The sequence below is a fragment of the Desmodus rotundus genome, chromosome 11, assembly GCF_022682495.2.
Source record: "Desmodus rotundus isolate HL8 chromosome 11, HLdesRot8A.1, whole genome shotgun sequence".
In the NCBI taxonomy this organism is placed as follows: Eukaryota; Metazoa; Chordata; class Mammalia; order Chiroptera; family Phyllostomidae; genus Desmodus; species Desmodus rotundus.
In genome coordinates this window covers 87519306-87545139 of record NC_071397.1, presented here as the reverse complement: position 1 = coordinate 87545139, position 25834 = coordinate 87519306, and the positions used below count along the sequence as shown (strand labels likewise).

Sequence of the window (25834 nt, the reverse complement as noted above, 5' to 3'; positions counted from 1 at the left end):
AAAAAAAAGGCTATAAACTTTAAAAAGTAACAACTCTTTTCTTTATTTTCCAATATAAGACCTCGGGCCTTGCAACATGTACCAATAATATGATTCATCCATCTTCCAAGAATTTTTCCATGTCCCAAGGCTGCACCATGTAATCCTTTGTTTTTATTATTTCTTGGCATATGGCTGACTATGAGCCCGACCCCTGAACTTTCCTGTGTCAAACAGAACTTCCCATTGTGGGAAATGTCTAAAGCATTCCTACTAAGCTAAGTGGAAAGGCCATCAGAGCTCAGGAGCAAATATGGTCTGTACCAACCAGTGTAACTTCTAAACCTGACCCTACCCAGGGAAGGCAAACGACTGAACAAACACGAGGACAAAGCCTTCGCTGAAGTTTCTGCAAATACTTGACTGTGAAGACAATCAAACGCAACAATCAGTTTATCAAAGTTATCTGAAGGTCCTTCTAAGAAGATCTAATAGGAGGGCACTTTTTAAAAACTGCTCTGTAACGTCAGACCCCACTCTCAATCCATAGATTCTTCTACATTACACCGTGGCCTCGTTTCGAGTTCTTGGGAAATCAATAGGCTATTTATGTTGCAAGGATCTGTGTAAGGTATGCACTTTCGTATTCAATCCGGTGCTGACAGCAGTAATCAAATTTTGTCCGTACCACTAGCTCTATTCTCGCTCAACAGTAACTGGCTGCCAGCCTAGGTCTACTCTCACCAAAAAGGAAAGAAAGGATTGGACTGGAGAGAGAATTACAGAAGGAATCAGCTAAAACCACAGGGGGTGCTGTAGGGGAGAGAGATAGAGAATTAAAGTCATTTGGAGACTAATCCCCTCTCCAGTGGGGAGACACGCCCACAGCTGAGACTAGTGGAGCCACCTTTGGCTAGGAAAGGCACACGCTTTTTCCTTCTTTCTGTTATCTGCAAGCCCTCTTGGCTTTGAAGCCTTTGAACATCTAATTATAACTGTCAGTCCTAACTAATGAACCTACATCTAACCCTGCAGAGCAGCAGACAAAAGCTAGAGACAAACCACATCCACCACCACCAGGGAAACCACGTGTGTGCAAGGGAACGCTGGAATTCCAGCACCTCCCTGAGCTGAGCGCCCCAGACATGGCTGGCTTCGTTTTGTAACTCCTCTGTCTGCGCTTAAAGTAGAATTACACTTAAGGCATTTTCCTCAGATCAGAAAATATAAATTAATCTCACAATAAAAACAAGGTCAGCTTAAAAAAAAAATAGGAAGGAGGTGGACACCTAACTTAAAATTTTACTGGGCTTGTATTTTTTGACTTTGAATTCTCCAAGAAAACCACACTCCTGTTAACAGATGTTCCCTACTTAACAGCAGCATAGATGATGCCATTTCCTGGTATAATGAGCAACTTTTTTTTCTCATTTTTTAAAACTTGAAATAATTTTAGATTTACCAAAAAGTTGTAAAAATAGCACAGAGAGTTCTCACATTCCCTTCACCGAGCTTGCCCAATGCCACGGTCTTTACGGAACAGAGGGGCAATCATCAAAACCAGAGAATTAGCGCTGACGTAACACTACGAACAGCTCTGCAGATCTCATTCAACGTTCTGCAACTACCCCTTTTTACTGGATCATGGGTCAATCCAAGGTCCTGTATACAGGCAACTCTTACAACATCCAGTATCCATCCTTTCCACCACATCATTCGCTTGTAATGAACATTTCTGAGGCCCCAGAAGGTGTTTCTTTCCTGCCATTGAGGTAGCATCGTCACTGACCACTGAGGCTTCCAGGCTGGAAATGCTCTTTTCCTGCACAATTCTCCCCGTGTCTAATCTGCCAGGCTTGTCAACCGGACCTCGTAAACACAGCGCAAATGGTTTCACAAGCCCGTCCAAAACCCTTAGGCCAGACATGTTCCCAAATCATAACTTTGCCCATTTGAGAAAGTCACACAGCACACAAGCCACCTATTACATTAAAACAAAAAACAGTGAGACCCGGAGAAATTTCCCCTAATTAAACATACTAATACATCTGCGGCAAATATGTGTTACTTTATGAATGGTGAGTGAGACAAATAAAGATTGTAAAAGTATCCGGGCAGTTCAGGTCAAAAAGTGCCACAAAATGAGTTCGGGTCAAACTCAGGTTTTACTATCAAATGAATTACAAAGAAAAGGCCTTTTGGTTTTCAGAGCTCTTTTTGGCTACTCTAACTTCACGTGAGGGGTCCTGGACTGTACTTATGAAATCCATGGTGTCTTCCATCTCCTGCCTCCTTGGCCACATCCTCCGTCACTCCCTCTCCTGGCAAAATAACCCACAACGTTCTCTCCCTCGAGGCTCTCCCCACTCCAATCCCCCCACCCCACCTCACTGAGCCTGCAGAGTGATCTTTCTAAAACACCTGCAACTCCCTAGCTTCAAAATCCTTAAAGATTCCACATGCAGGGATGGAGCTGCAGTTGATCTTCGTGAAGTTTACAAAGCTCTCCCGCTCCGAGCCAGCTCCCTGGCTGTAGAGACCATCTCTATAGCATTGCACCCAAGGAGAACACAGAAACAAAGGGGACAGAGTCCCTGTCATTACTATTCTCACGATATAATTCATTATCTTTAATACTTTCATCCAAGTAACTGTTGTTTACAATATAACTTCTCCAATATTCAAAGAGTATGTTGGTAGTTTTAACTCATTTTTCTCTAGCTAGGAAATTCTACTTTAGTTCTTGGCCATGTTAACTAATGTTACTACCACAATATTAACAAAATCCCACACGTTCACATAAAAAGGATTTTTCTCATGATTTTAACAACACATGTCCAAAAATATTCACTATACTACTGTTGGTATGGTTAAAACAATTACAAAAAGCAAAAGCCAGGAAAACTTTTCTAAAAACAAGCAAACCCAAAAAAGTAATGTCAAAGATGGTATTTAATGGGCTGAGTGATTTCTCATGAGATTGTTTTTCCAAGGCACAGAGATATAAATAAAGTCTGAAATCATGCCTTTGTTTCCATATTAGTATATTAATGCAATCGAATGACATTATGATCAACAGAATTATGTTAGAGTTAAACAAAAATCCCCACCATCGAAGACTTTAGAATTTATCTAAAACCACAGAGAAGCTGACCTCAGATGCAGACTTTAAGAAATACGCCAATGAGAGGAATGAAATCATATTTTAAGTACTATTGCTTTTATTTTCTAATGTGCAAACAGTCAAACACTCCTACATGGAATGATACATTAAAAGAGAAATTCCTAGAAGTTGTATTTCAAGATACAATTATAACCTTTCTTACAATTATCTCAGGAAAATTGCACAGAAGTAGTAAGATTAAGAGGGAAAGAACAGTATCACCAAATCCCTTAATGAGGGGGTAGAGAGAGGCTGTAAGTGCAGACATCCTCTTCCTCCACCAAAAGAGGCTAGGAGGGCTCGGAGCAGGGAGCCCGGCTTCCCTCCCAGGGAGGCCTTCCTCTCCCAACAGCGTGTGTGCACATGTGCGTGTGTACGTGTGTGTATGATGTCTCACGGGCCGAACTGCTTCCAAACAGACTAGCAACTGCCTGGAACCCACTGGTATGGCACCCAGTGACTAAGAGGTTTGTGGTAGACGAAGCCGACACTACGAGGCTGCCAGGTGACGCCACCACTTTGTAGATGCCCGGACCCGATCGGCCAGCGCTCTGGAGCACCCTTGCCGTGCTGGCTGCGTAAGGCAAGGGTCCCTGGGACAACCACTCCAGCTGCAAACATCTCGCTGGAACAGAAAGAAGGTCACTGCAGGATTCTTCAGGGGCCAGGAATAGTATTTACAGAGACATTAAAGGATGAACAAAACACAGATGCTTTTAAAAAGAAAGAGGCATTTTTAAAACATTATTAAAAAGGAAAAAGGTGGTGATTTTCCTGGATGTCCTACATTGTTCTGTTTTTACCAATCAGGTGGAAATGAACACCATCTTCTCTCACTTACCTTTGCATTGCCACCAGTTGGCACAGTGCCTGGCATGTTGTAAGGACTTAGTAAGTGAACAGTTACTGAAAGAAGAGAGATGAGATGATGCGGAAGACATCAGCACAGGCGTCACGGAGGACCAGGACAGTGAGAGGAGCCCGGCCAGCTCTCACAGCCAAAGAGCACAGAGCATGCGGCAGGCCCAGCTGTTGCAGAACGGAGGTGGCAGGGTCTGTGACAAGAACATCATCAAAAGTAGCAGCCCTGGCTGGTGTGGTTCAGTGGATTGAGCACAACTGAAAGGTCCAATTCCCAGTTGGGGCACATGCCTGAGTTGCCGGCCAGGTTTCCAGTTGGGGGTGTGACAGGCAACCATGTAACTCTCACACACTGATGTTTCTTGCTCTCTCTTTCTCCCCCCCTTCCTCTCTCTCTAAAAAAGTAAATAAATAAAATCCAAAAAGTAAAAAGTAGCAGTTCTAATGCAAACTCAGCACTCCCAATGCTGCAGAAAGGGGGACCGGCATGAGGGGCACTTTCAGGAATAGAAAGGAGCAATTTGCAAGTAGAAGTGCTGTAAACATAGAGGCAGTAACAGTGGCATCCTGCCGGGCTGTGGAGCAAAGGTCAGCAAGTGAGTTTCCCAGAGGTGCAACTGTTGGCTTCATAAGGAAAACTTCTCTAGTTTCCAGAGGGTCCTAGAGCCTCAAGCTGCCTGGGAAGGTGTAGTAATTCTTTGTTTTTAGCAATAAAACCATCTAGTGGGAGAAGTGATCTAAGTGTGCCATAGGGCACACAGGCTGTAGGTCCAAATGTGCCACTCATAAAATTTTGTCCTGTGGTCACCTGCAGCAATGATCTCAATTTAGTGTCTTTCCTGTGGAGCCCAGCTGCTCTTAAGCAAATCTGAAGGTGCTGGCCGCTCAGAAGACAGGGGCGTTAACAGGTGTGAGTCATCTGTATATTCAGCCCACAGCGGACACCACACAAAAATCCTCCCACCCAGCCACCGCACAGCCACCCACGCTCCCATGTGTCATCTCTCTCAACTTGAAAATGAGGCGTAATTGCCTGCTTGTGACAACTGAAGGCTGAGGCCAGGAGAAAATGAAGGATCCAGGTAATAATTAGGCAGAACCGATGCCAAGGAACTGACCAGGAGAATCTTAAATCAGTCCCAGGATTTCTAAAACAATGGCATAGTTTCCAGGAGGTAACGAGGCGAGGAACAGAGAGTGTAAGTAACGATTATCACTCGAAAACTTTAGCCACGGGACCGGGCGACAAGCTTCCTGGGCCCAGAAGGGAGAGCCTGTGACAGCCGGCCAGCTGACTGGCTTGCTGACTGAGCACCCACCGGGTTCCATGGGGAGCAGTGAACAGAACCAGCGCCCAGGCCAGGCAAAGGGACGCGACACCCACTGCTGCAGTGCTGTGGTGCTCACCATCACCGGAAGCCCTGAGACAGGCTGGAGTCAAAAAAAAAACCCACAAGGACACAAGGAGCGGGAAGAGGCATGGTGAACACAACCGAAGGCGAGAAACGCAGCGTTCTAGGAAGTCACAGAGAAGGTACAAAGGAGAAACCAGTGATCTAGAAATGAGGGAGAATCAAAGCCAGGCCCTTATTCTAGGGCAGCTCCGGATGGAGGCCGAGCTGTCCTGGAATTCACAGGCTGGGACCATGTCTGTGCCGGTTCACACAAAGCTCCACTTCCCATAAAATGTTCTCCTCTGGAGAACTTCCATGAGTAATTCCATCTATAAAAATATAAATAAGGCACATAACAAACTTGGTTTGGAATTGGAAATGTTGGACTAAAATAACTTCCTGGAAGTTGCCAATTCAGTGGCATGCTGGAACTCCCACTGTTCCCATTGGAACGTCAGTATGTAATTTGGTCGGTAAAAACTGACCAAGTTTAGGGACCTCTGAACTTGAAAGTTCTTTCCCACTTATTTTCATTGATGCCTGCAAAATTCTTACAAGTTAAGCTCTGTCAATACCTCAAGTCCCATTTGAAAAATGAGGTAACTGAGGTTTGTTAACACATAGTGAAATTCATGCTGCGGGTGTTCTGAACCTCAGGACCAGCCCCCAGCTCCCGGCCCACCAGCCCTTCCTTCCTCCCTCTCTCGGGCCTTCTAAGGCAGCTCCCTGGCTCTCAACAGCATCGCCTGGACCAACATGAAGCGCCAACACTGCAAACTTATTTTCCTGAAAGTAAATGAGACTATGCAATACTTCCTCTCTTCCTCAGTCACAGCCAAAAATCAGATCACACCAGGAGGAAATGCATGTTCCTCAACAGCGTGAGGTTCCAGGTATCAGGTAGCAGCAGCTGCGGAACCCTGTCCCAACTCGCCAGCCCCATCGCAGTCCCAAATGCGGCCACTGACACAAGCCTCAGAACCTTGAGGCCAATCAGATGGGAGTCTCTCAGCAAGAGAAGGAAAAAAGGAGCACCACACTTCCATCCCCGAGGGCATTAAAGTCATAGCCCTGAAGGACCGAGGTGGTTTACTCAATGCATGAGTGATAACCTGACCCCCTCCACACCGGAAAGAGGGCAGGAAAAGGAAATGAAAGCAAGTGACTCTAGGTTCTGAATTTCATATGCAAGAATAGCCAGCAACAGGTGCAGCGTTCCGGTGAAATAATGACTCTCAAAACATCTTTCACCTCTGCAGCCCAGAAAGTCAACATTAGCGATGATGTCAGAGTGCAAATCATCACACTCTTGCCAATAGCGAGTTTGTGTGAAAGAAAAAAGTCTTTAGCAAACCAACCAAACAATATTTCTCTGCCGACACATGACTTCTTCCACATGGCCCTGTCCTAAAACACTGTACTCTGAAATAATTTTAATGTTGGTCATCCAAAACAATGTTAATACCTAGTAACTAGTATAGTGGCTGGCACATAAGAGACAGGCAATAAATATGTACTGAACAAATGAATGAGATGAACAAACAGGTCAACAACAAGTTGTCTTCACAAATAAAGGTAAACAAAAGTCCTCCCTTCAGGGTAGTTTATATTTCTCCCGCACTTCTCCAAGAAGAGAACAAAAGGTTGGAGTCGAAAGCCAAGAACAGGAGATATCAGGAGCTACCCCTGGCGGAGGCCCTTTGGGATGAAGAGATCTCTGCAGGGAATTCTCACTTGGAGAAGACCAAGTGGGAAAAACACTCACGCTCATTCGAGCACTCCACCTTTAGGTTTTTCTTTCAGTGAGTATGCCGTTTCACACAGCATTTTCCACCTGCTGTTACTCTACAGAGTTTACAAAATAAACTTTGTGGTACAATCTTCTCAACAGGATAAAAATAATCCACTGATTATATCTCATAGAAAATGTCTTATGCTATATGTGACAAGCACAAGAAAAATGTGTGTGGATAAGGTGGAGTAGAAATTTATGAGCTATAAAAACTGGCAGAAGGAGTGGAAGAAAATGGCGATGAAAATGTGCCCGTGGATAAGAATTTCTTTCATATTAATACTGTTTTAAATAAAAAAGAATTTCAGTGTGAGAACATCGCTGATTAATATCAGATAAAGGCTTACATGATATTAATTATAAAAATAAGATTTCAGAGCAGAGAAGAATAAATCATCAAAATTAACCAGAGATGCAGAGAAAAAAAGAAGTACAAGTAAAAATATAGAGTAGTAAATAATTTTATGAAATTATAATAAAGAATAACTCAACTTAAGGATAAACTTTACTCAATTTTCATTGAAATCATGAATTTCTCTTTTGTTTATAATAATATTAAGTATTCCCAGTAGAATTTCTCTCATCCCTGTGTATTCAATGTAAGGAATCCTTTGGTTTTGCAAGTCCTTCCATCCAAGATCCAAAATAACTCCCACATCCCTTCTACTTCCAGGTAATACCCAAAGGTCGTGAATAAAATTCTTAGCTGAGATCCTAAGTGCCTAGTTAAGAATTACCTCAAACTTCAAGGAATACACTGGAATAGAAAATCTCTCAAGAGTGCTTTGGTCTTTTTAAATGACATCTGTTCACCCTGGCTGGAATAGCTCAGTGGATTGAGCACCAACCTGCAAACCAAAGGATCACCAGTTCAATTTCCAGTCCAGGGCACATGCCTGGGTTGTGGGCCAGGTCCCCAGTAGGGGGCGCATGAGAGGCAACCACACATTGATCTTTCTCTCCCTCTTTCTCTTTCCCTTCCTCTCTCTCTAAAAATAAATAAATAAAATCTTAAATAAATAAATGACATCTTTTCATTCACTCATTCATCCACTCATTCACAAAGATCGATCTTCCCTACAGGCCAGGGGCTATGCCAGGCACTACAGACAGGGGTGGAGTAGAAAATGTTGGTCCCTGCCCTTAAGGAGATCACAGTCCGACCTATCATCAACAAGGTGAAGAAAGCAAATTGCATTACAACAATTGTGCTGAAGCAAGCAGCAGGACAGGTGGCAAGAGATAACAGGATGAAATCTACTTTGGGTGGGTAGTCAGGACAGGCGTGTCTGATGAGAAGCAGTTACTCCCAAGCCCCATCCCAGAAAGGGTAGAAGGGGCTGGCCAAGTGCTAGGGGGCGGATATTCCGGCAGAGTACAGTGCCTGTAACAAGGTTGTTCCTGGACCTACAGGCCATCCATGGACCGGGGATCAGCTGAGAGAGAGGAGGCCCATTTTAAATATGCAAACAGCATCTCACCATGTGACTCACTGAACATGCCTTTGCCTTTCTTTGCACACACTTTCCCCCCAGCTCCCTTCCACTCTCTCCTCTGCCACCTCAAAGTTCCCTCCTCTGGGAAACATTCCGTGACCCTCCAAGGAAGAGCAAAACTCCAGGAGTCGATCCCTCCTGACCAGGAGTAAATCCCACAGCACCTAGTACAGGCCGCTGTCTCACCTCCTGCCACACACGATGGAGTCGCTGTGTTCGAGGGCCTAGAAGCAGCAATCTTGCCTTATTTGTCTGTTTCCCAGCAATCTATTATGGAACTTGGCACCAGCAGCCATGCAAGAAATGACAAGTGAGTGAGTGAACACACCAAGAGAGGAATGGACAGATTAAATAAAAGCAGGAACGCCACCAATGCTAATTCAATACTTGGTGCTAGAGACTTGGAACAGCACTATGCTAACAACTCAGTAACCCGTTTATAGTCTGGGGGACTGGATGTTTTCTATCCCCATAGGATGTTCATACCACAAACACTTTGGGGAAACTCATCTTGCATTACAGAGAAGTGACAATACTTGTCACATGAGTTTCATTGGACATCGTCACCAATGCATTCACTTCAGGCAAGCATGCATTCAGTGCCAGGCCCTATGCGAGGCTCTGAGGGTGACAGTCACCCTGTCCTCAAGTGTCCACAAGACTAGTAAGCAGAGCAAATCACATTTCTAAAACATCATTAAGGACTGACATTGTAAGATGTTTCACAAGTAATTTACTGTTTTCATAATGTTATTAAGGAAAAACGTTCTTGTTTTTGTTGTTTTAAACTCCAAGGTCACCCAGAAGACAAAATCATTTAGAATCTGTTGCTCAGTACTAATTCTTGGCTCCCTGAGTCATGCCTAGGTCTCCTTTCTACAACCGACAAAAAGTGAAGTAAGCAGAACACCGTAAGCAAGTCTTCTTTACCTGCCTGTGACTCTTTGCCGACTCCAGGTGCGAAATCAGGCCCCACTTTCATCTCGCGTTGGCTCAGCATGTCCTCCCAAGGCAGTTAAGACTCACAAACCAACCATGCATGTTTTCTTAAGTCAGAAAGGTATGTACCACTCGGCTGGATGGAGGCAGATGGAAAAACAAGGCCCAACAGTATGGGAATGGTGGAGAGAGGAGTCCCTCCCAACCGCCCAGACCAGAATGGTGACATTCCAGCCTCTGCACAGCCCAATCCTGGTCTACTCCCACTGAGCCTCTGCCAGGCTGGGGAGCCTGTCACTTTAAAATCTGGATGTATGTCAGGGCTGATCTGCCTAGGAACGTGGAAGCTTGCATTTTTGCTGTTCGAATTGCTTCGAATCCAGAGAAACCAGGCATTTCCTCACTTCTTAGGTTTTCCTTCCACTAAAGCCAAATGAAAATTTGGGTGGGCAAAAATGTGTAGGAAATAAACATTTTTTAAATGTTCCTAAGTTTCCAGCTCTTGCAAGAAAGCTTGTTCTCATACATTTTACAATCAATTTTTCAACCTATGTATTCCAAACTAATCTCTAAAGCTCTTAGGGAGCCATCCATTAATACCCTAAATATCACATGCTGTCACACTAAAAGGTAAACAGTGCCTCTTCAACCAGGTGTAAAAATACTACTAAGTGGAAGGCAAACTGCATCTTTCTGTCAACCTCAACGCACAGCCCACTGCCCACCTCGACCCAATCACTGTCCTCATTCAGGTTTGCAGTAGGTCAAGGTCCACCCTACTCAGGGCCTGCACGTGGGCTGGGCTCTCGGTGAACGCCCTCTACCCTGTTCAAGTGTCCACACCAGTGTGGCTCCCGTAAGGCCCGCCCTCCCCACTAGCGGCCACCCCCCGAGGCCAGGTGAAGTCCCAACAGGGTACACTATCACAGCACTGTGGCACATTCATCCCCTCGGCAATTTCACAACCACGTGTAGATTCCGCACGTTGATAACTGTTTCTTCTATTAGTCTACAGGTTGCACGGGCCGGACAGCAGGTCTGTAGTGCTCATCAGGTTTCCTGACCATGCCCGGTACAGTGCCCGGTATGGGGGGCACTCAGACAGAGTGGTTTCTGTTCAAACTCCTGTCTATGAAACTGTCCTTCATGGCACGCAGTCATCACTGCCAGGCTCTACGGGGACAAATGTTCATTTGAAAACAACAACTTTATCAGGGGTTATTAAAATGCAGGGGGTCCATGAACTTGGACAGGAAGAAAATGGGTATCTTTCACTAACTTTCAAGAACCTATTATCCGGGTAGCTCACAAAGCACACTATTAGTAGTACTTTTGATGGCATCACCCACGAAATTCATAGTCATTTTCATATCCCATTACAAATAAATAATTGTTTGGCTGATCGTCACCTCAGAACAGTGTGGCAGCTACAGGACCCACAGTTAGATCCTGTCACTGAATGCACGAATAAAAGCAAATATCACCCTATCACGAGCTTCTTAAGTATTTTGTAACTGAATTTCTATATAGCTGGTTTTCTTTTGTAACTCCATGCATTTTATTTTATTTTATTTCCCTGGATTCACCAATGCTAAAGGGGACCATGGGTTTTAAAAAATGGGGCGGGGGTAATGGAAACCCTGATCTTCATCATTATCATGAAATATATAATCACTGATGTACCAAGAAATACATTCTGATTTCAACAGACTGAACATAACTTTACTCACTGGAAAAGGGAATAAAACATATTCTAAAATAAAGACAATTCAAAACAGAATTATTAAGAAGTCATTTTTACAATAAATAAAAATCTGTTTTACTAGTTTTAGTACAAAACAACTATAAAAGAGGAAATTCTCAAGGGACATTTACAAGTTTAATAGTTACTATGCAGTTCAACTATCATACATCCTTGCTCTACTCTTGATAATGATAAAGCTCCTCCCACTTTTTTCAGTAAGACTCGTCTCTGATCCAGAGAGCCCCTGCAGTCTGTAAAGTGAGAAACCAGGCAGGGAGGATCACAGAACATATTACAACCTACCACCTCACTTCTGCATCAGCTCTGTGAGTATATGCATGTTCCCTCCGGGAGGAGTAACAGAGTAATCATTAACACCTTACCCTGAGTGGCTTTAATCAGCCAAGCATTCCCATCACCACAGTGCAATAAAAAAGGAGCCCTGCCGGAGAAGGAGGTGGGCCTGGGTGGATGGAGTTAGCGGGCCAGTGGACAACATCTAGGAGCCGGATCAGACGAAAAAAGTTCAGAGAAGGCATATAAAGCAAATTTTGCAGAGCCTCGAGGGCAGCCTTCCCACTTGCATTATTAGGAATGCTCTGGAAAACTAAATACCACAGCTTTTCTCTCACACAAATTAAGTTAGTTTCTGGCTGGTTCAGTTCAGCAGCTCCAGTTACATTCAGTATCGTTTGCATTCTTTCCCACCAAAATGAAAATGACAGGAAAGAAAGGGTCCTTGCACCCCTGCTCTGTCCTTCCCGTTCACCCCCTCCCTCACCCTCTCGCTGCTTGCCCTAAAAGTTAGGACTTCGAGCCCAAGGCCTGCCTGTTTTAATTCACCGGTAAGTGTCACATCTCTTTCAAAATATTAACACAACTCCCAAACTTCACACAGTAAATATTAAACTAAAATCTTTCAAGAAATCACACAGCCCAACTCCCAGCAGAATATTTCCTGGAAATCTGTGAAAGCATTTATTCTGAGGCACAAATCCACCAAACAACTATCAACAGAAGTGAGTGCATTTCCCTGAAGTCCAGGAAGCCCAGAGCAACAGAAAGAATACGACGTTTGGGACCACTGTTTAATCTCGGGGAAGTCATTTCCTCCCTCTTTGACTGAGTTTCCTCAATTATCAGGCAAAGGGAGTAGACTGAGAGGGTCCCTTCAAGCATGTCCTAGCTCTAGAATTCCATGTTGTTACAACAGCCATGCATGGTGATGAGCGAGTGGGAAGAGCAGAAACAGGCAACTTACCTCTAAAAACGGGGTGTGTAAGTCAGGAAACGCTAGAAAGAGACCATTTCGGCTGCAAGGTCTCATTCTGAGGTCTCCATTCCTTCATTTCTGTATTTCATTACTAGTAAACTACAGTTGCACAACGTGTGAAACGTCTAGCAGAGAATATTCCCATAACCACTAGCAATACAAAAAGTGTGTGGCTGTAACATGAGGAGAACCGTGTTCAGATTAGTTTGGGTATGTACTGTTTACATGCACATTAAATGATTTCTAAAGCCATGAAGTTAGTCGAGCTTGGCAGAAGGTAGAGGAAATGTCAGGATAACCATTCCCGACAGTGGTAAGAAATCGGTACCGAGAAAAAACAGCTACTGAGAAAATTAAGGAGACTGTTATTCCCAGAGGTTTGTGTAACTGCCAAAACAGTAATATTGGGCAGCATTTTCTACACCGTCAATGAATTTTTCAACAAAGTTATTTCCAAAGTAAATCTCCCATTACCTATTTCTCAATTTGAATCAAAGTCATAAAGGTAAATGGTTTTTTTAATCAAAAAGGACTACAACAAAATTCAGCAGCCCTGCCCAGTCCTGCTTTCAGGGGGCCACCCACTTCTCTCTCCTATCTATTTGTTCTGACACTTATTTACATATTTCTAAATGCTACACTTATACTACAATTCCCAGGTTGTAAGTCAGACATTATTTACAAAATTTCGTTACAGAATTTTAGGATTTAACTCTCTTAAATACACTCTTCCGCTCTGTATCGTTTTCTGTTTCCGATATTATACTTTAAATTTCCAAGACCTTTCTAATTCTCCAAATCAGATTTTTTTTTTTTGCATGCTGCTCTTGTTTCAAAGATGCAATGATTTTCCCACTCCTCTGAGGATATTTTTTATATTACAATCAGTTTCCTCTGTTTCCCCTGAATTCCGTTTTCCTGTTGTTCGTTTGGATACAGCACCAATCCTCAAACCCCTAGCTCCTGGCAGCCCCTCACATTTCAAAATGAGGCTGCCAAATGCTCAAGTTCCAGGAGCTGGGCTGTCCCTTGACGACTGGTGGGCTCAAAGTAGGTACATAAGCAATCCCCATGCTGTGACTACACTGTACTCCCAATAAAAGCATCCTGTGATTTGGAGCTGATGTAGCTTTAGGAATTCTGGAGCAGGCAAGCCAGGGGGTTCACCCTCCTGGTGTCCCTTAATCTTCCTGATGTCAAACCAGAGCCTCACCATCCTCTCCAGGCCAGGGATCCCAAGTCAGGGTTCGGCTTCCTTAGGGAATATATAAGGCTCTGTCCCCCTGTGCCAGTGGAGGAGAAGGGAGTCTAAGGGTGCTGTCTACAGATCGCAAGCAAACTCCCAGTTTTTAGCCCCCAAGCTTCTCCCCCTTCCTGCTGATCCAACCTCAGACGGTACTGGTGACTCTTGACAGGGCTTGCAAATTCTAGAAGGTGCACCAGGAAGCTCCTGGCCATCGCCTCCTCCTCCTCTGCACACTCAGCAGGAACCACCCCGCCACCATCTTCCACCGTGTGATGCCTCGCCCATTCAGAGCTACCTTGTCTCCACTTCCCTCTGGACAGACCAGTTTATTCCTTTTGTTCTTTTACCGCAATGATAGTGAACTTATGGCAGTGATAAACACATATACGCTCTACCACTTTTAACTACAAGGTCTGCCCTCTTCAATTTATCTCAGGAAGACTGAGCCAAAATGGGCTCATTACCATGAGCCCAGCACCAATTTACACGGCGGCAGTGGGCAGGCAAGGCCTGGTTCTCACAGCCTTGAATTCTAAAAGCCAATCTTGCTGGATATTTTATAGCCAAAACCAGACTTTGTACAGTACGATTCATAACGTCAGATGTATTTCTCAGTTCGTTATTCTCTGCATGATTGGGTCCCACTTGGAATTTGAATTCAATATTTGTAATATGGTACAAAGTGATTTCATATGTAGCAAAATTTTATAGCATATTACATTTCTTTATTTTCAAATGTGAAATTGTACTTTATACTTAGTAATTCAGTACAGCCCAATTATAAGTGCTGTTTGGGGACCTCAATGTACATTCACTTTATAAACTGAAAATACTAAATTGCATTAAAGCTCTGTTAAAATTCCAATAGCCCTGGCTGGTGTGGCTCAGTGGATTGAGCACCAGCCTGAGAACCAAAGGGTTGTCAGTTCGATTCCCATCAGGGCACATGCCTGTGTTGTGGGCCAGGTCCCCCCAGTAGGGGGCACATGAGAGGCAACCACGCAAGGATGTTTCTCTCCCTCTCTTTCTCCCTCCCTCTGTCTAAAAATAAATAAATAAAATCTTTTTTTAAATAGCCAATAAATTTTATCTCTGAAAGTGTAGACTAAAATAAACACAGGAATCCAAAGTTTATCCATATTTATTAAAGATGTAAACTACGGATGTATTAAGTATACTAATAATGAAAGAAAAAATACCCAGTATATATGGTCCTATAACCCAAATGCTCACAGCCAATAGAGGGCTGTCTTTGAGTTTGAAAAACACAGAAAGCCATTCCCATCTTGGCTGAAAGGGAACACATATGTTTCTGATAGTAACTTGCTGAAATACTGAAATAATTCTTCAAGACCCTCTTTTGAATCCAAAAGAACTTCACAGCTGGATGCCAATATTCCCCACAAAACCCAGTCAAATTGACTGTGGCTACCTAAAGAGGGGGGAAACTTCTCAAGCTAATAAAAGTGAAGGTTTTCCAGCATATTCATGAAATTGCAAACTTCATGTGGTTTGGTAGCTCACGTACAGCCAGTCAATTCCAGCCGCTGGAAGTCACAGAAGCTCGTAAAATATATTTTGCCCAAGTCATGATATATCTTTAAAGTATCACCAAAAAATACTAAGCAAGGGAGAGAAAAAAAAATGCAAGAAATTTAATCATGTATTCTTTATTTTCTTGAAACCTTCCTGTTTCTGCAATAGCTGAAGTAAGGAATAAAGGTAATTACTACAAAGTGACTTCAAACTTTTTTTAAAATTTTATTGTTATTCAATAAAATTGTCTGCCTTTTCTCCCCATCCCTCCACCCCACCCCAGCCGAACCCACCTCCCTTCCCCTCCCTCCACCCTCCCCCTTGATTTTGTCCACGTGTCCTTTATAGTAGTTCCTGTAAGCCCCTCTCCTTACTGTCCCCTCCCCACTCCCCTCTGGCTATTGTTAGACTGTTCTTAACTTCAATGTCTCTCGTGATATTTGTTACGTCAAACTTAAGGCAAAACAAAAATGTATTTCCTTGCCCCTTCTATCACATCACTAAATTGAGCGGGAAGATTATTCCAATCTCATTCAAATGATAATAATTTCATCAACTATTATAATTAATTAGTGTCAATAAAGGAATAAAGATGAAGGATGTTAAAATATGTACAAGTAATATTTATCATACACAATTTACATAGCAGACATGAGAGTTTAATGCCCTACTGAAGGAAGTATAATTGACCCAATCACCAAATTTAAGAATTACCACGTTTCCTGCGTAATTATAAATGTCTTTATTATGTCGATGAGGAAATTAGACCTTAAAATCCTAGGGCAGCCAAAATAGTGCCACCCTCTACATTTAGATAGGATTCACCTTCTAAAAAGTCAAAAGCGAATGCTCCCTGCACATTTTCCTATGTCCTAAGCCTAAAGTATTTTATTCGTGAATCCTCTATACACACGTCCAGTCCCTACCTGTCAAGCATTGTTCAAGGGGTCTGTGAAATCCTTTTACTTTGTGTCCAACACTCTGCCCACCAAGATATGAATCTCATCCAATGGGCCCGTGTGGGCTTCTGAGTCAATGTCTTTGATATCCAGCACCTACTTGGAAAAGATAGGAACCCTAGGTGATGAGTCACAGCTCTGTGTCGGGTGGCAGAAACAAATTCCTGGCCCACAAAGTCACCTAGAAGACAGCTGCGGAAAGATCACTCACAGACTTTGGGGGAGTAGCGCATACACATTTCCAGATACGAGATGGCAAATCCAGTGGACACACTGCATGGGTGGTCACTACACAGGACACACCTCCGGGAGTCACAAAGAGCATCTGTTACACAAACATCCAGGTAACTAAAGCCTTTTCATAACAAAGAGGAACAGCCAAATCCCAAACAGAGGCCCTCACACGCTGAGCCACAGAAACCAGGTTCCATTTTTATAACTCTAGAGTTTCTTAGGTTGTCTTGTAATCAGATAACTTTGGACTTATTTACTATAATTATTATTTGCTTAGCATTTCCAGTAAGCACTAAATTCTACAGGGTAGTAATTAAGAGTGTGGCCCAGCTACCTGGGTTTAACTCTGCCACTCACTACCTGGGCTCCATTGGGTAAGGGAATGGTTACTCCAATGGTTACTTAACCATTCTGTGCTTTGGTTTCCTGATTGTAAAATGGGGATGATAATACGAGTGACCTTTCATTCGAGCATTAAACGAATTCATGTGTGTGTATGTCTGTAGGTATATACACATATATATACATACAGGGGTGTGTGTGTGTCTTGTGTGTGTAAATAAGTAATAGTAAAACGGCTCAATACCGACTGGTATAGGAAGCATGCAAAAACCAGTAAGCTACTCTCCTTGGTACAGCAATGCTTCTTATACACCAAATTATCTCATGTGGCATTTCAGGTGAACGTTAAGGAAACACTGAACACATACAACTGTGTTTAATATGATGAGAGAGAGATGATCTCAAATGACCTGCTGATTCCAACCATCTGTGCCGTACAGCCGGTGACGCACAGTAAGCGTATCTGAGTGCTTTCAACCAGCAGCTCCCCCCACTCCATCCCCATTAGCAGGCAAAGGCAATAAGGGAATCTGGCCAATAAAGCACAGGTGGAATCTCAGTTGTTGGGAAAGTACTTAGTGGATTTTCAAAAGCTGTCTCGGGTGCACGTTCCCAGTAAGAAAGGAGGCTTCTGAGAGTCCACTGCCAACCTGGATTTTAACATTTTCCACCATGACTGAAAGAAAGGGGTGAAAAATAGAGTAAGTGGCACGTATTTTTTTATTAATATCTTTATACTAATTTGTTTTGAATGTTCTCCCCTCTGTAACCCTACCTGAGAAACGGCCCTTTGCTCCAGAACGCCCCTCTCACCTCGGTCTGTAGACGTGCCCACTCTCCCACTGCCTCCCTTACTCCCTTCACTGCGAGGTCCAGCCAGGTCGACCTGTGTATGTCTGAGCACTTATTTGCCAACTGACTTCGTGGCTACAAACATGGGTCGGAGTCTATTCTGCCAAACCTGGTAACTGGGCCGAGAGAAAACCCTCTGTCCCCCTCATAAGCCTGTAGGAAGTCAAGAACAAATGATGCAAAGAGAGGAAGGGAGCACAGGAATGAAGGCAGGAACTAATAATAGTGCCGGCAATAACAAAAGCAAGTGCCTTTAACAACAGTATTAGCCACTCTTAGCTCATTCCATCTTCACAGCAACACTACACATCCATTAAAATAGAGTAGAATCTTTATTTTTCTTCTACTGAGGCCCAAGAATTTACATTTTTAAAAATAACCTTACGTAGCCCTGGCTGGTGTGGCTCAGTGGATTGCAAACCAAAGGGTCACCGCTTCGATCCCCAGTCAGGGCACAGGCCTGCATTGGGGGCCAGGTCCCTGGTTGTGGGCGTGCAAGAGGCAACCACACATTGATGTTTCTCTCCTTCTCTTTCTCCCTCCCTTCCCCTCTGTCTAGAAATAAATAAAATCTTTTAAAAAAACTTTGCCTTGAGTAACTTGGGACCAAAAATTGAAGACACACATCTCAAATAAATCTTATGGTACAGAAGATTCCACAGGAGAACCTACTAGGTTCCCTTATTACAGAAATGAGGAGGAGAAGATGGGAAGCAGAAGGACTAGTGGACCAAGTTACTCTGTTTTTTCACAATAAAAACTACATAAGTTAAAATGTATCATTTTAACTATTTTAAAGTGTACCATTCAGAGGCATTAAATACATTCGCGACGTTGTGCGACCATCACCGCCATCTGGCTTCAGAAATTTTTTATCACCCAAATGGAAACTCCATACTCACAGGTGACACATTCTAAAAGATAAATTTAATTGTTCGGTCCCCCATATGCGGAACAATCGTGAAGTAACAAAGAAAAACAAATAAATAAAAACCTTCTTTAAAGGTAAACAAATTCAGAAAGAAATAGCATTAATATTCTAATGACAACATATGAATCTATTCACAGGAATAATCATCTAAATCCCTAGTCCCAAGTCTCATAAAATGTCTCATAAAACAAATAATTTAAAGCATCTTATCAACAAATCCTTAAGTATCGAGGTCTCTGGCAAAGGCACCATACAAGTGAGGCACAGAAAGTCTGACACACCCAAACTCAGCTCCCAGGGAAAATGCCAGGCCCTCGGGCTGACAGATGCACTGCCTTGGTCCATGACAATAAAAGGGTGAACTGCATGTGGCTTAATTTAGAAAACTACAAGAGTACTTCTAAAAAACCTGATAAAATACGATAAGCATTTATTTTAATTCAAAATAATTTAAAGTTTGACTTTTTTCTATTTTTCAATGGACAGTATAAAAGAATAAACTTAGCACAAGTGCAACATCTTAGTTCTTGCTATCTTCTCAATAAACCTAAAGGAGTACGAACGAATGTGGGAGGAACTCTGCCCAGCAGAATTCTCCTGTCCGCCATGGATGAGAAATAAGTCGTCCCGGACACAATCTTGATGTTCTGGTGGGAAAGGGGGTGGCGATTCCCTCTAGTGGGGAATGCCCCAAGCCCTTCTCCCAAATGGCTTTTATTGGGAGTGGTATGTGTAGGTGTATACAGCACACATGCATAGCTCATCAGTCAATGTCAAAGGGCTACAGTCATACAAAAACAGGTGTTATCTATAGATGACAATGGAAGGAACACAGAGATTTGCCATAGGTCAGGGTCTGTTAGTCATGCTGATGCCAGAGGGTCTTTAAGACGTGTTTCACGAGATAAGGAGTTTACTCCTTGTGCCTTGAACTTAGACATCCGATTTACATCCACAGAGCCATACAAAGCAAAGCAGAGCAGGCTTCAAAGGACAAAATGTGCATTTCAGGCCTGAGTCCCACCGGAACCCTCAGTGTTAGAGTCAGGTCATGTCTGCCACCTGCGTTACCTGGTTTTCCAGGGCGACTTACTAGCCCCTTTCAGAGCCTCTTGCAGGGCTGCAATCTTTGAAACCACACAGAGTGGTCCCCAACAAAAGAAGGAATATGCTGAAGGAAGATTCTTCTCTTTAAAAAAACTAGGTGTAACAGAGAACTCCAGGGTACCATCTCATTACCAGAATTATTTGCAGCATTGCCTTGGCCAGTGTGGGCGTCATCTGCAAACCGGAAGGTTGTCAGTTCCATTCCCAGTTGGGACACATGCCTGGATTGCGGGTTCGGTACCAGGTCAAGGTGCATACAGAAGGCAACTTCTCCATGTTTCTCTCTCACATCGATGTTTCTCTACCTCTCTTTCTTCCTCCCTTCCCCTCTCTCTAACATCAAAATAAAATAAAACTTTTTAAACGAATTATCTGCAGGATCATTACCAGAATTATTTGCAGCTTCCTAACATTGGCAAGTTCTTTCAGTAGATGTGACAGAGTATTTTAAAAAATCCTGAAAGCAGAGTACTTAAGCCAAAAATGAAACTCACAACAGAGAAAACAGGTCAAAAAAAAGGGAAAACATAAAGACTTGAGGTTTGTCAAAAAAAGAAAGAAAGAAAGAAAGAAAGAAAGAAAGGATGAAAGGAAGAGAGAATCCCATCTGGAAACTATTTCCAGGAAAGGAGAGGAGGAAGGAACAAACCCGGAAAGAATGCTTATGTTGGGAATTACTAACCGTGAGAGTAGACAGCTATGCACAGCTATGGGAAAAGTACCATGAAAAATGATCAAGTATCAAAGGGTTTTCTGACAGCAGAAGTCTGAGGACCACTTTTTAAAGAATTAACCTGTGAAAGAAAGATAAGGGTAGGTACTATCATCGTATTACAAACTTTGATAACTTACCAAGATACCAGAATCATTTAAACTGGTTGGTTGTTTTTTTAAAAAATATGTTTTTATTTTTTATTTACTGATTTTAGAGAGAGAGAGAGAGAGAGAAACATCACTTTGCTGTCCCACTTATTTATGTATTCATAGGTTGTTTTTCATATGTGCCCTGGCTGGGGATCAAACCTACAACCTTGGTGTGTTGGGACGATTTTCTAACCAAATGAGCTCCCTGGCCCAGGCTAAATTGGTTGGTGATTTAAGATAAATCACCAGAGAACTTCCTCCTCTCTGTATTATGAAAAGTAACTTTACAACTTTGTGCCTGGCTGACAATAAAGGACGCCACAACTGAGAGTTCTGCTAGTCTGGACACCATGCATAGCTGAAGAGGTGTCCTCCTCGGAATTATTCACTGTGCCATCATCAAGTTCCAGGGAAAAGGTCCTTTGGAACCTCAGGGCCAAGGGAAAAAAAGAAAACTGTGATTACATCAGTAAATGTAATATGTAAAATGTAAAATGTCTTTGAGAAATTTGATTGATAATGTCACCCTAATAACTAATCACTTTCCTCTACGCATTGCCTAATATAACACTCTAAGACAAATTGGCATCTAAAGTTTAACAAGAGAACAGGGCACCTAACATAAAGCAAGCAGAATTTCTGTGCACTGTCTCCTCTTGGCCTTATCTTACTAATCAATTCATTTCTTCCTTTCTCTGCATTTTTGTTGTATTTTTTTTAATTCTACCTCTTATGTGACTTTCTGTAGGAATACATAATAAGACAGTGTGTAAGTCCTGTAAATATAACCAAAAAAGCCCCTTACTGTAAGACCTGACTAATAATTCAGGTATATCCTCATCTGAAATAGGAACAATTGCATTTTCCCCATAGGATTATTGTAGAGAATAAAGGAAATAATGCATTTTAAAAGTCCCAGTACATAAGCTTAGCTCTCTCTGCCTCCTTCTACTCTTTTAGGAAATACTTTCTCAATCTCAAATTAGTTTTCCTCACGTGCTCTGGATTTAGTGAGCAATCAATTAGTTCACACATTGCTAACTTTTATGGTGTAACTAACTGTTACAATTATAAAAGGTTAATGTATATCCAGATATTTCCATAAAAAACATTGACTTTGGCTAAGGCTCCTGGACCCCTATATTACATGAAGTAAAAGTTTAACAAATTATGTTTAATTTTAAATGAGGGTCACATAAATGAAGACACCGCTAACAAAGGGACTGGTGTACTAAGATTTACCCAGACCTTCTCATTTCTGATGTTTACTTCTAATGGAACCGCATTTCCCAATCAAATGCACCCAACGAGCCCCTGCAGCACAAACTACATGAATGGCGGCCATGGGGTCAGTAAGAGCCACCTGCGGGCACTTAGGTCCGAATATCAATCTATATACCACTCTGTGTGTTTTTGAATATAAGAAGAAGAAGAGAACTGTAATAGTGAAGGATGAAACATTTGGGGGAAAGAGACCCTGAAATCGCTCAGCTCTCTTCCATTTCAGAGGTGGGGACCAGGAGAGCAAGGGAGCCACGGGCCACTGACCCTTGCGATGAGCCCAAGCAGCTCCCAGCACGACCACGTTCCCATCAGTCAGATGGCAGCCACGACTACTCCATGGGCTCATCATGAAGTGATCCCCAGCATTCTACCATGGAAGAAGTGCTTTTCCTACAGATCCCTACGAATCCCAAACTGCCACATTCCAGCACAAAGTCTGCCCACTGCATGAAGCACCGGGACATGGTGGCAAAGGGACCAAAATCCAGCCAGCACAGTGACTCTTTGCCCACAGGCACAGCCCACTAAGTGTGTCCATCAGATTCTCCGTCTCCAGAGGGAACACCTTCATCCAACTGTCCGTCCAGAAGTGCTGCTTTGACCTAACACTTGTAAAGGCGAAGTATCACCCACCCGCAGTCCTGACTAATATACACACTGACTAACGCATCAGTCCTGACTAATAGAAAAACTCAACACCTCTACGATACAGGAGTTCCTTTTTCCGGAGCACCCATGGCCACTGCTATGAGAACTGGAACAAGATTCTGGAACTGGGCTCTGCCCAACTAGTGTCAGACCTCAGCCAATTCCCCCATCCCTGACCTCTGCTGCTATCACATTGAACACCCAGAACTTCCCCTCTCTGCCCTCCACTTCACCCACGTCCTGCCCACACACCCAGGGACCTGGCCCAGCGCCCTGAGCGCCTGCCCTGCCAGGCCTGGAGGAGCCACACAGCTGCAGGAAGGAGGATAAGCTGCAGACCAGGGCAGGTCCCGACCCCACTTCCTGACCCTGCTGGGTGAGCTTCAGAGGCATTTTCTCAAGAAACAATGTCATAAAGGACGATCACCTCCAACGGCACTTGTACTGCCGGTACTGTCTTTCCGCTACCATTAAATGTGAAAAGAGGAATTCACAAGGAAACTCATATTCCCAAGTGACTTATGTTCCTAAGTTTCAAGCAGCAAATTAGAAATAAGAGAGAGAGACAGGGAGAGAAAAAGATAATAAAATACCTAACTCCTGGGTCTCCTGTGATCACTACAAAAGGCAATACATGAACGTGTCTGGCACACACTGAACACGGAGCAAACAGTCACCACTACGCAAGGTGCGCACTCCCTTATCCACGAAATCAGCATCCGAAAAGCCCTGAAAGACCCACAGGTTTTTTTTTTATAACCTTTTCAGCAGCAAAACATGACCTGAACTGACTTGAGACTATTTATAACCTGGTGTGTGTCCCACTTAGTGTGAATATTCACACATTTTACTCCAGAAATAGTAACAACTTTAATTATAGATGCTGTCCCAAGCTTCCCTACAGACATCATATCCTTATGGGATATGAACCATAAGCTCTCTGAAACAAACAAAAATCATTAACTCTGAAATTACATCAGTGTTCTGGACACAGGATTGAGAGTGCATCATAACCCATTCCTAAACTGAAGGAGGTGGTGCCTCGCTGGGTCAAACCAAGGGCAGTCCTGTAAGTCAGATTTCAGCCACATTTCCCATCAGCCAGTTGTCAGGAGTACGGAGCAAAGATGGGGAGGAAAGAGCTGAAAGGCTGAGCAGAGAGGGGATATGGAAGCCAAGGCCATGCCAGTACTTCACTGGCTCTCAGAGGACCCAAGCCTTCAAGCACATTCTTGTAACTGTGTAGTCACTTTTTTCCTAGATTTTCAAAGTGAGTCTAGTTTTCAGTCTCAACACTGGCTCCCTGGAGTCTGGGCAAACTGCCATTGAATCACAAGGGCCACTCAAAGGTTTTTCTTTCCAGGCCGTTGAAAACATTAAACTATTTTCAACATTATCGTCTTTAATAAGAGAATATTCTCCAGCCTCCCTCACTGCACCCTTCCCAACCCTTACCATCCATTAAAATGACTCTCCATTCATTCCAAAGATATTCTACTCATGGTGGATGAAACATATAAATGTATGTAATAATAAATATGAAGAGTAATGAAGCAGTAGCATGAGAAAAGTGGAAAACTTTAAGAACTAAATCAAGTTAATGTTTCTCCTTATAGTACCACACTCAGACCTGGACAAGAGGAGCCCTGCCTTAACCACTGCCTTTTTGAGGGCCCTACTCTGACCCTCTCCCAGCGGCACCTCTGCTTATGGGATAGAGAGCTCAGGGCCAAGGGCACAGATGCACCCAGAGCCCATACAACCTCTTCTAAATCATACTCTAGGGACCCAGACTCCCAGGAATCCTGCCTAAATGAGCTCACTTCCCAAGGGTGGGCCACCCCACTGTCTGTAAGTGGGACAGGGAGGAAGACTATGGATGGTAGGCCCGGGTGACCACCGACTTGCGTGCAAAGCCCTTCTCAGTGCAAAATGGAGCCATGTCCTGGCACAGAACTCTGAGGGGTTGGAGAATCCTATGTTTAAACCTGGACTGATGAGTTATTATAAAAGTATATTTGGCATCATCTGTTCTCATCTTCTCCTCTTTATTATCAGAAATACAACCCTCTCCCCACCCCCTCTCACTTTCAGCACACGGATGCCTCACCATAAACCACATTTCTCAACCTCCCTTGCAGCTAGATGAGGCGTGCGACTAAGCTGTAGCCAATGGGGATGGCAAAGGGCATCCTGAATGAAGCCTCTGAGTCACCTCCTTCCAAAATGAAATTGCTTAATTTTTACCTCCTCTCTTTCCCCTTTCCTTGGACTAGAACTTGGACGTTGTGTTGCGGGGCCAGCCTTGCCCAAGATGAGATGCCACTGCAGAATGGCAGAACAAGAAAGAAGGAGGCGGGATCCCTGAGAGACCTTATGGAGCAAAGCCACTAACGCCACCCACCAACTCTGTACTGTAACGTGAGAGAGAAATAAACTAACTTCGATCCTATTTGAGCCACAGAATTTTGAGTCTTCCTTGATATGCCGGTTTAGCCTCTCTAAAATATATTTTGCAAGTGATCTAAATAAACTGATTGTAAATAAGATTTTAGGAGTTATGCTAAAGCATACAATATAAGTTAACTATAGTGATCCCAGACAAAAATCAATAGTACCAAGCCTTAGCAAAAAAATAAAAAATAAAAAAGGAGAGGAGGGATTTATTATGAATACAGAGGGGTTTTTTATTTTTTTCAAAAATCCCACCAGAAAATTGTATCAAATAGTTAAACACACAGGAAAAAATGAGTAAAAGAGTTCTGTGTAAGAATTAATCAGAGCATCTAAAGGTCTATAAAATGACCTGAAAATGTTCAGCCTAATTTAGAATGTCTTCTTACTAAATAGAAAAGAGCAAAAAATACATAAATAAATAAAAAGCAAAATTCTACATATACTTAAGAAATAAAAACAGGAACTTTACTTGTGTGATATGATTAAAACTTTTTATGTGCTCATTTTAAAAGACTGGAAAGAATACATTCACATTATAATAGGTATTTGTGTGGTAGTAATAGCTAACATTTATTGAGTATTGCTACGTACCTAAGTGCTTTACATGTATTAATTTTTCATACTTTTACAACAACACAGGAAAGTAGGTGCCAGCACTACCCCCAATTTATTGATAAGGCAACTAAGGCACAGAGCAGCTTAGCAATTTGCCCAAATTGACACAGCCAATAGG

The 25834-nt window shown here is 43.0% G+C and overlaps 1 protein-coding gene across 5 annotated transcripts in view; it reads right to left on the bottom strand.

Annotated features, from left to right (window-relative positions):
- Window positions 1–25834, bottom strand: part of UTRN (utrophin) — a 448258-nt gene that overhangs the window by 400552 nt on the left and 21872 nt on the right. Inside the window, exon 1 of one of the 5 annotated variants that reach the window (XM_053914386.2) lies at window positions 9616–9844. The exons of the other annotated variants lie outside the window; for them this stretch is intronic. Within the exon in view, the coding sequence (XP_053770361.1) occupies window positions 9616–9685 (70 nt within the window). The 5' untranslated portion in view covers window positions 9686–9844. Of the gene's footprint in view, window positions 1–9615; window positions 9845–25834 lie in introns of those variants that run through there. 5 annotated transcript variants of the gene reach the window in all.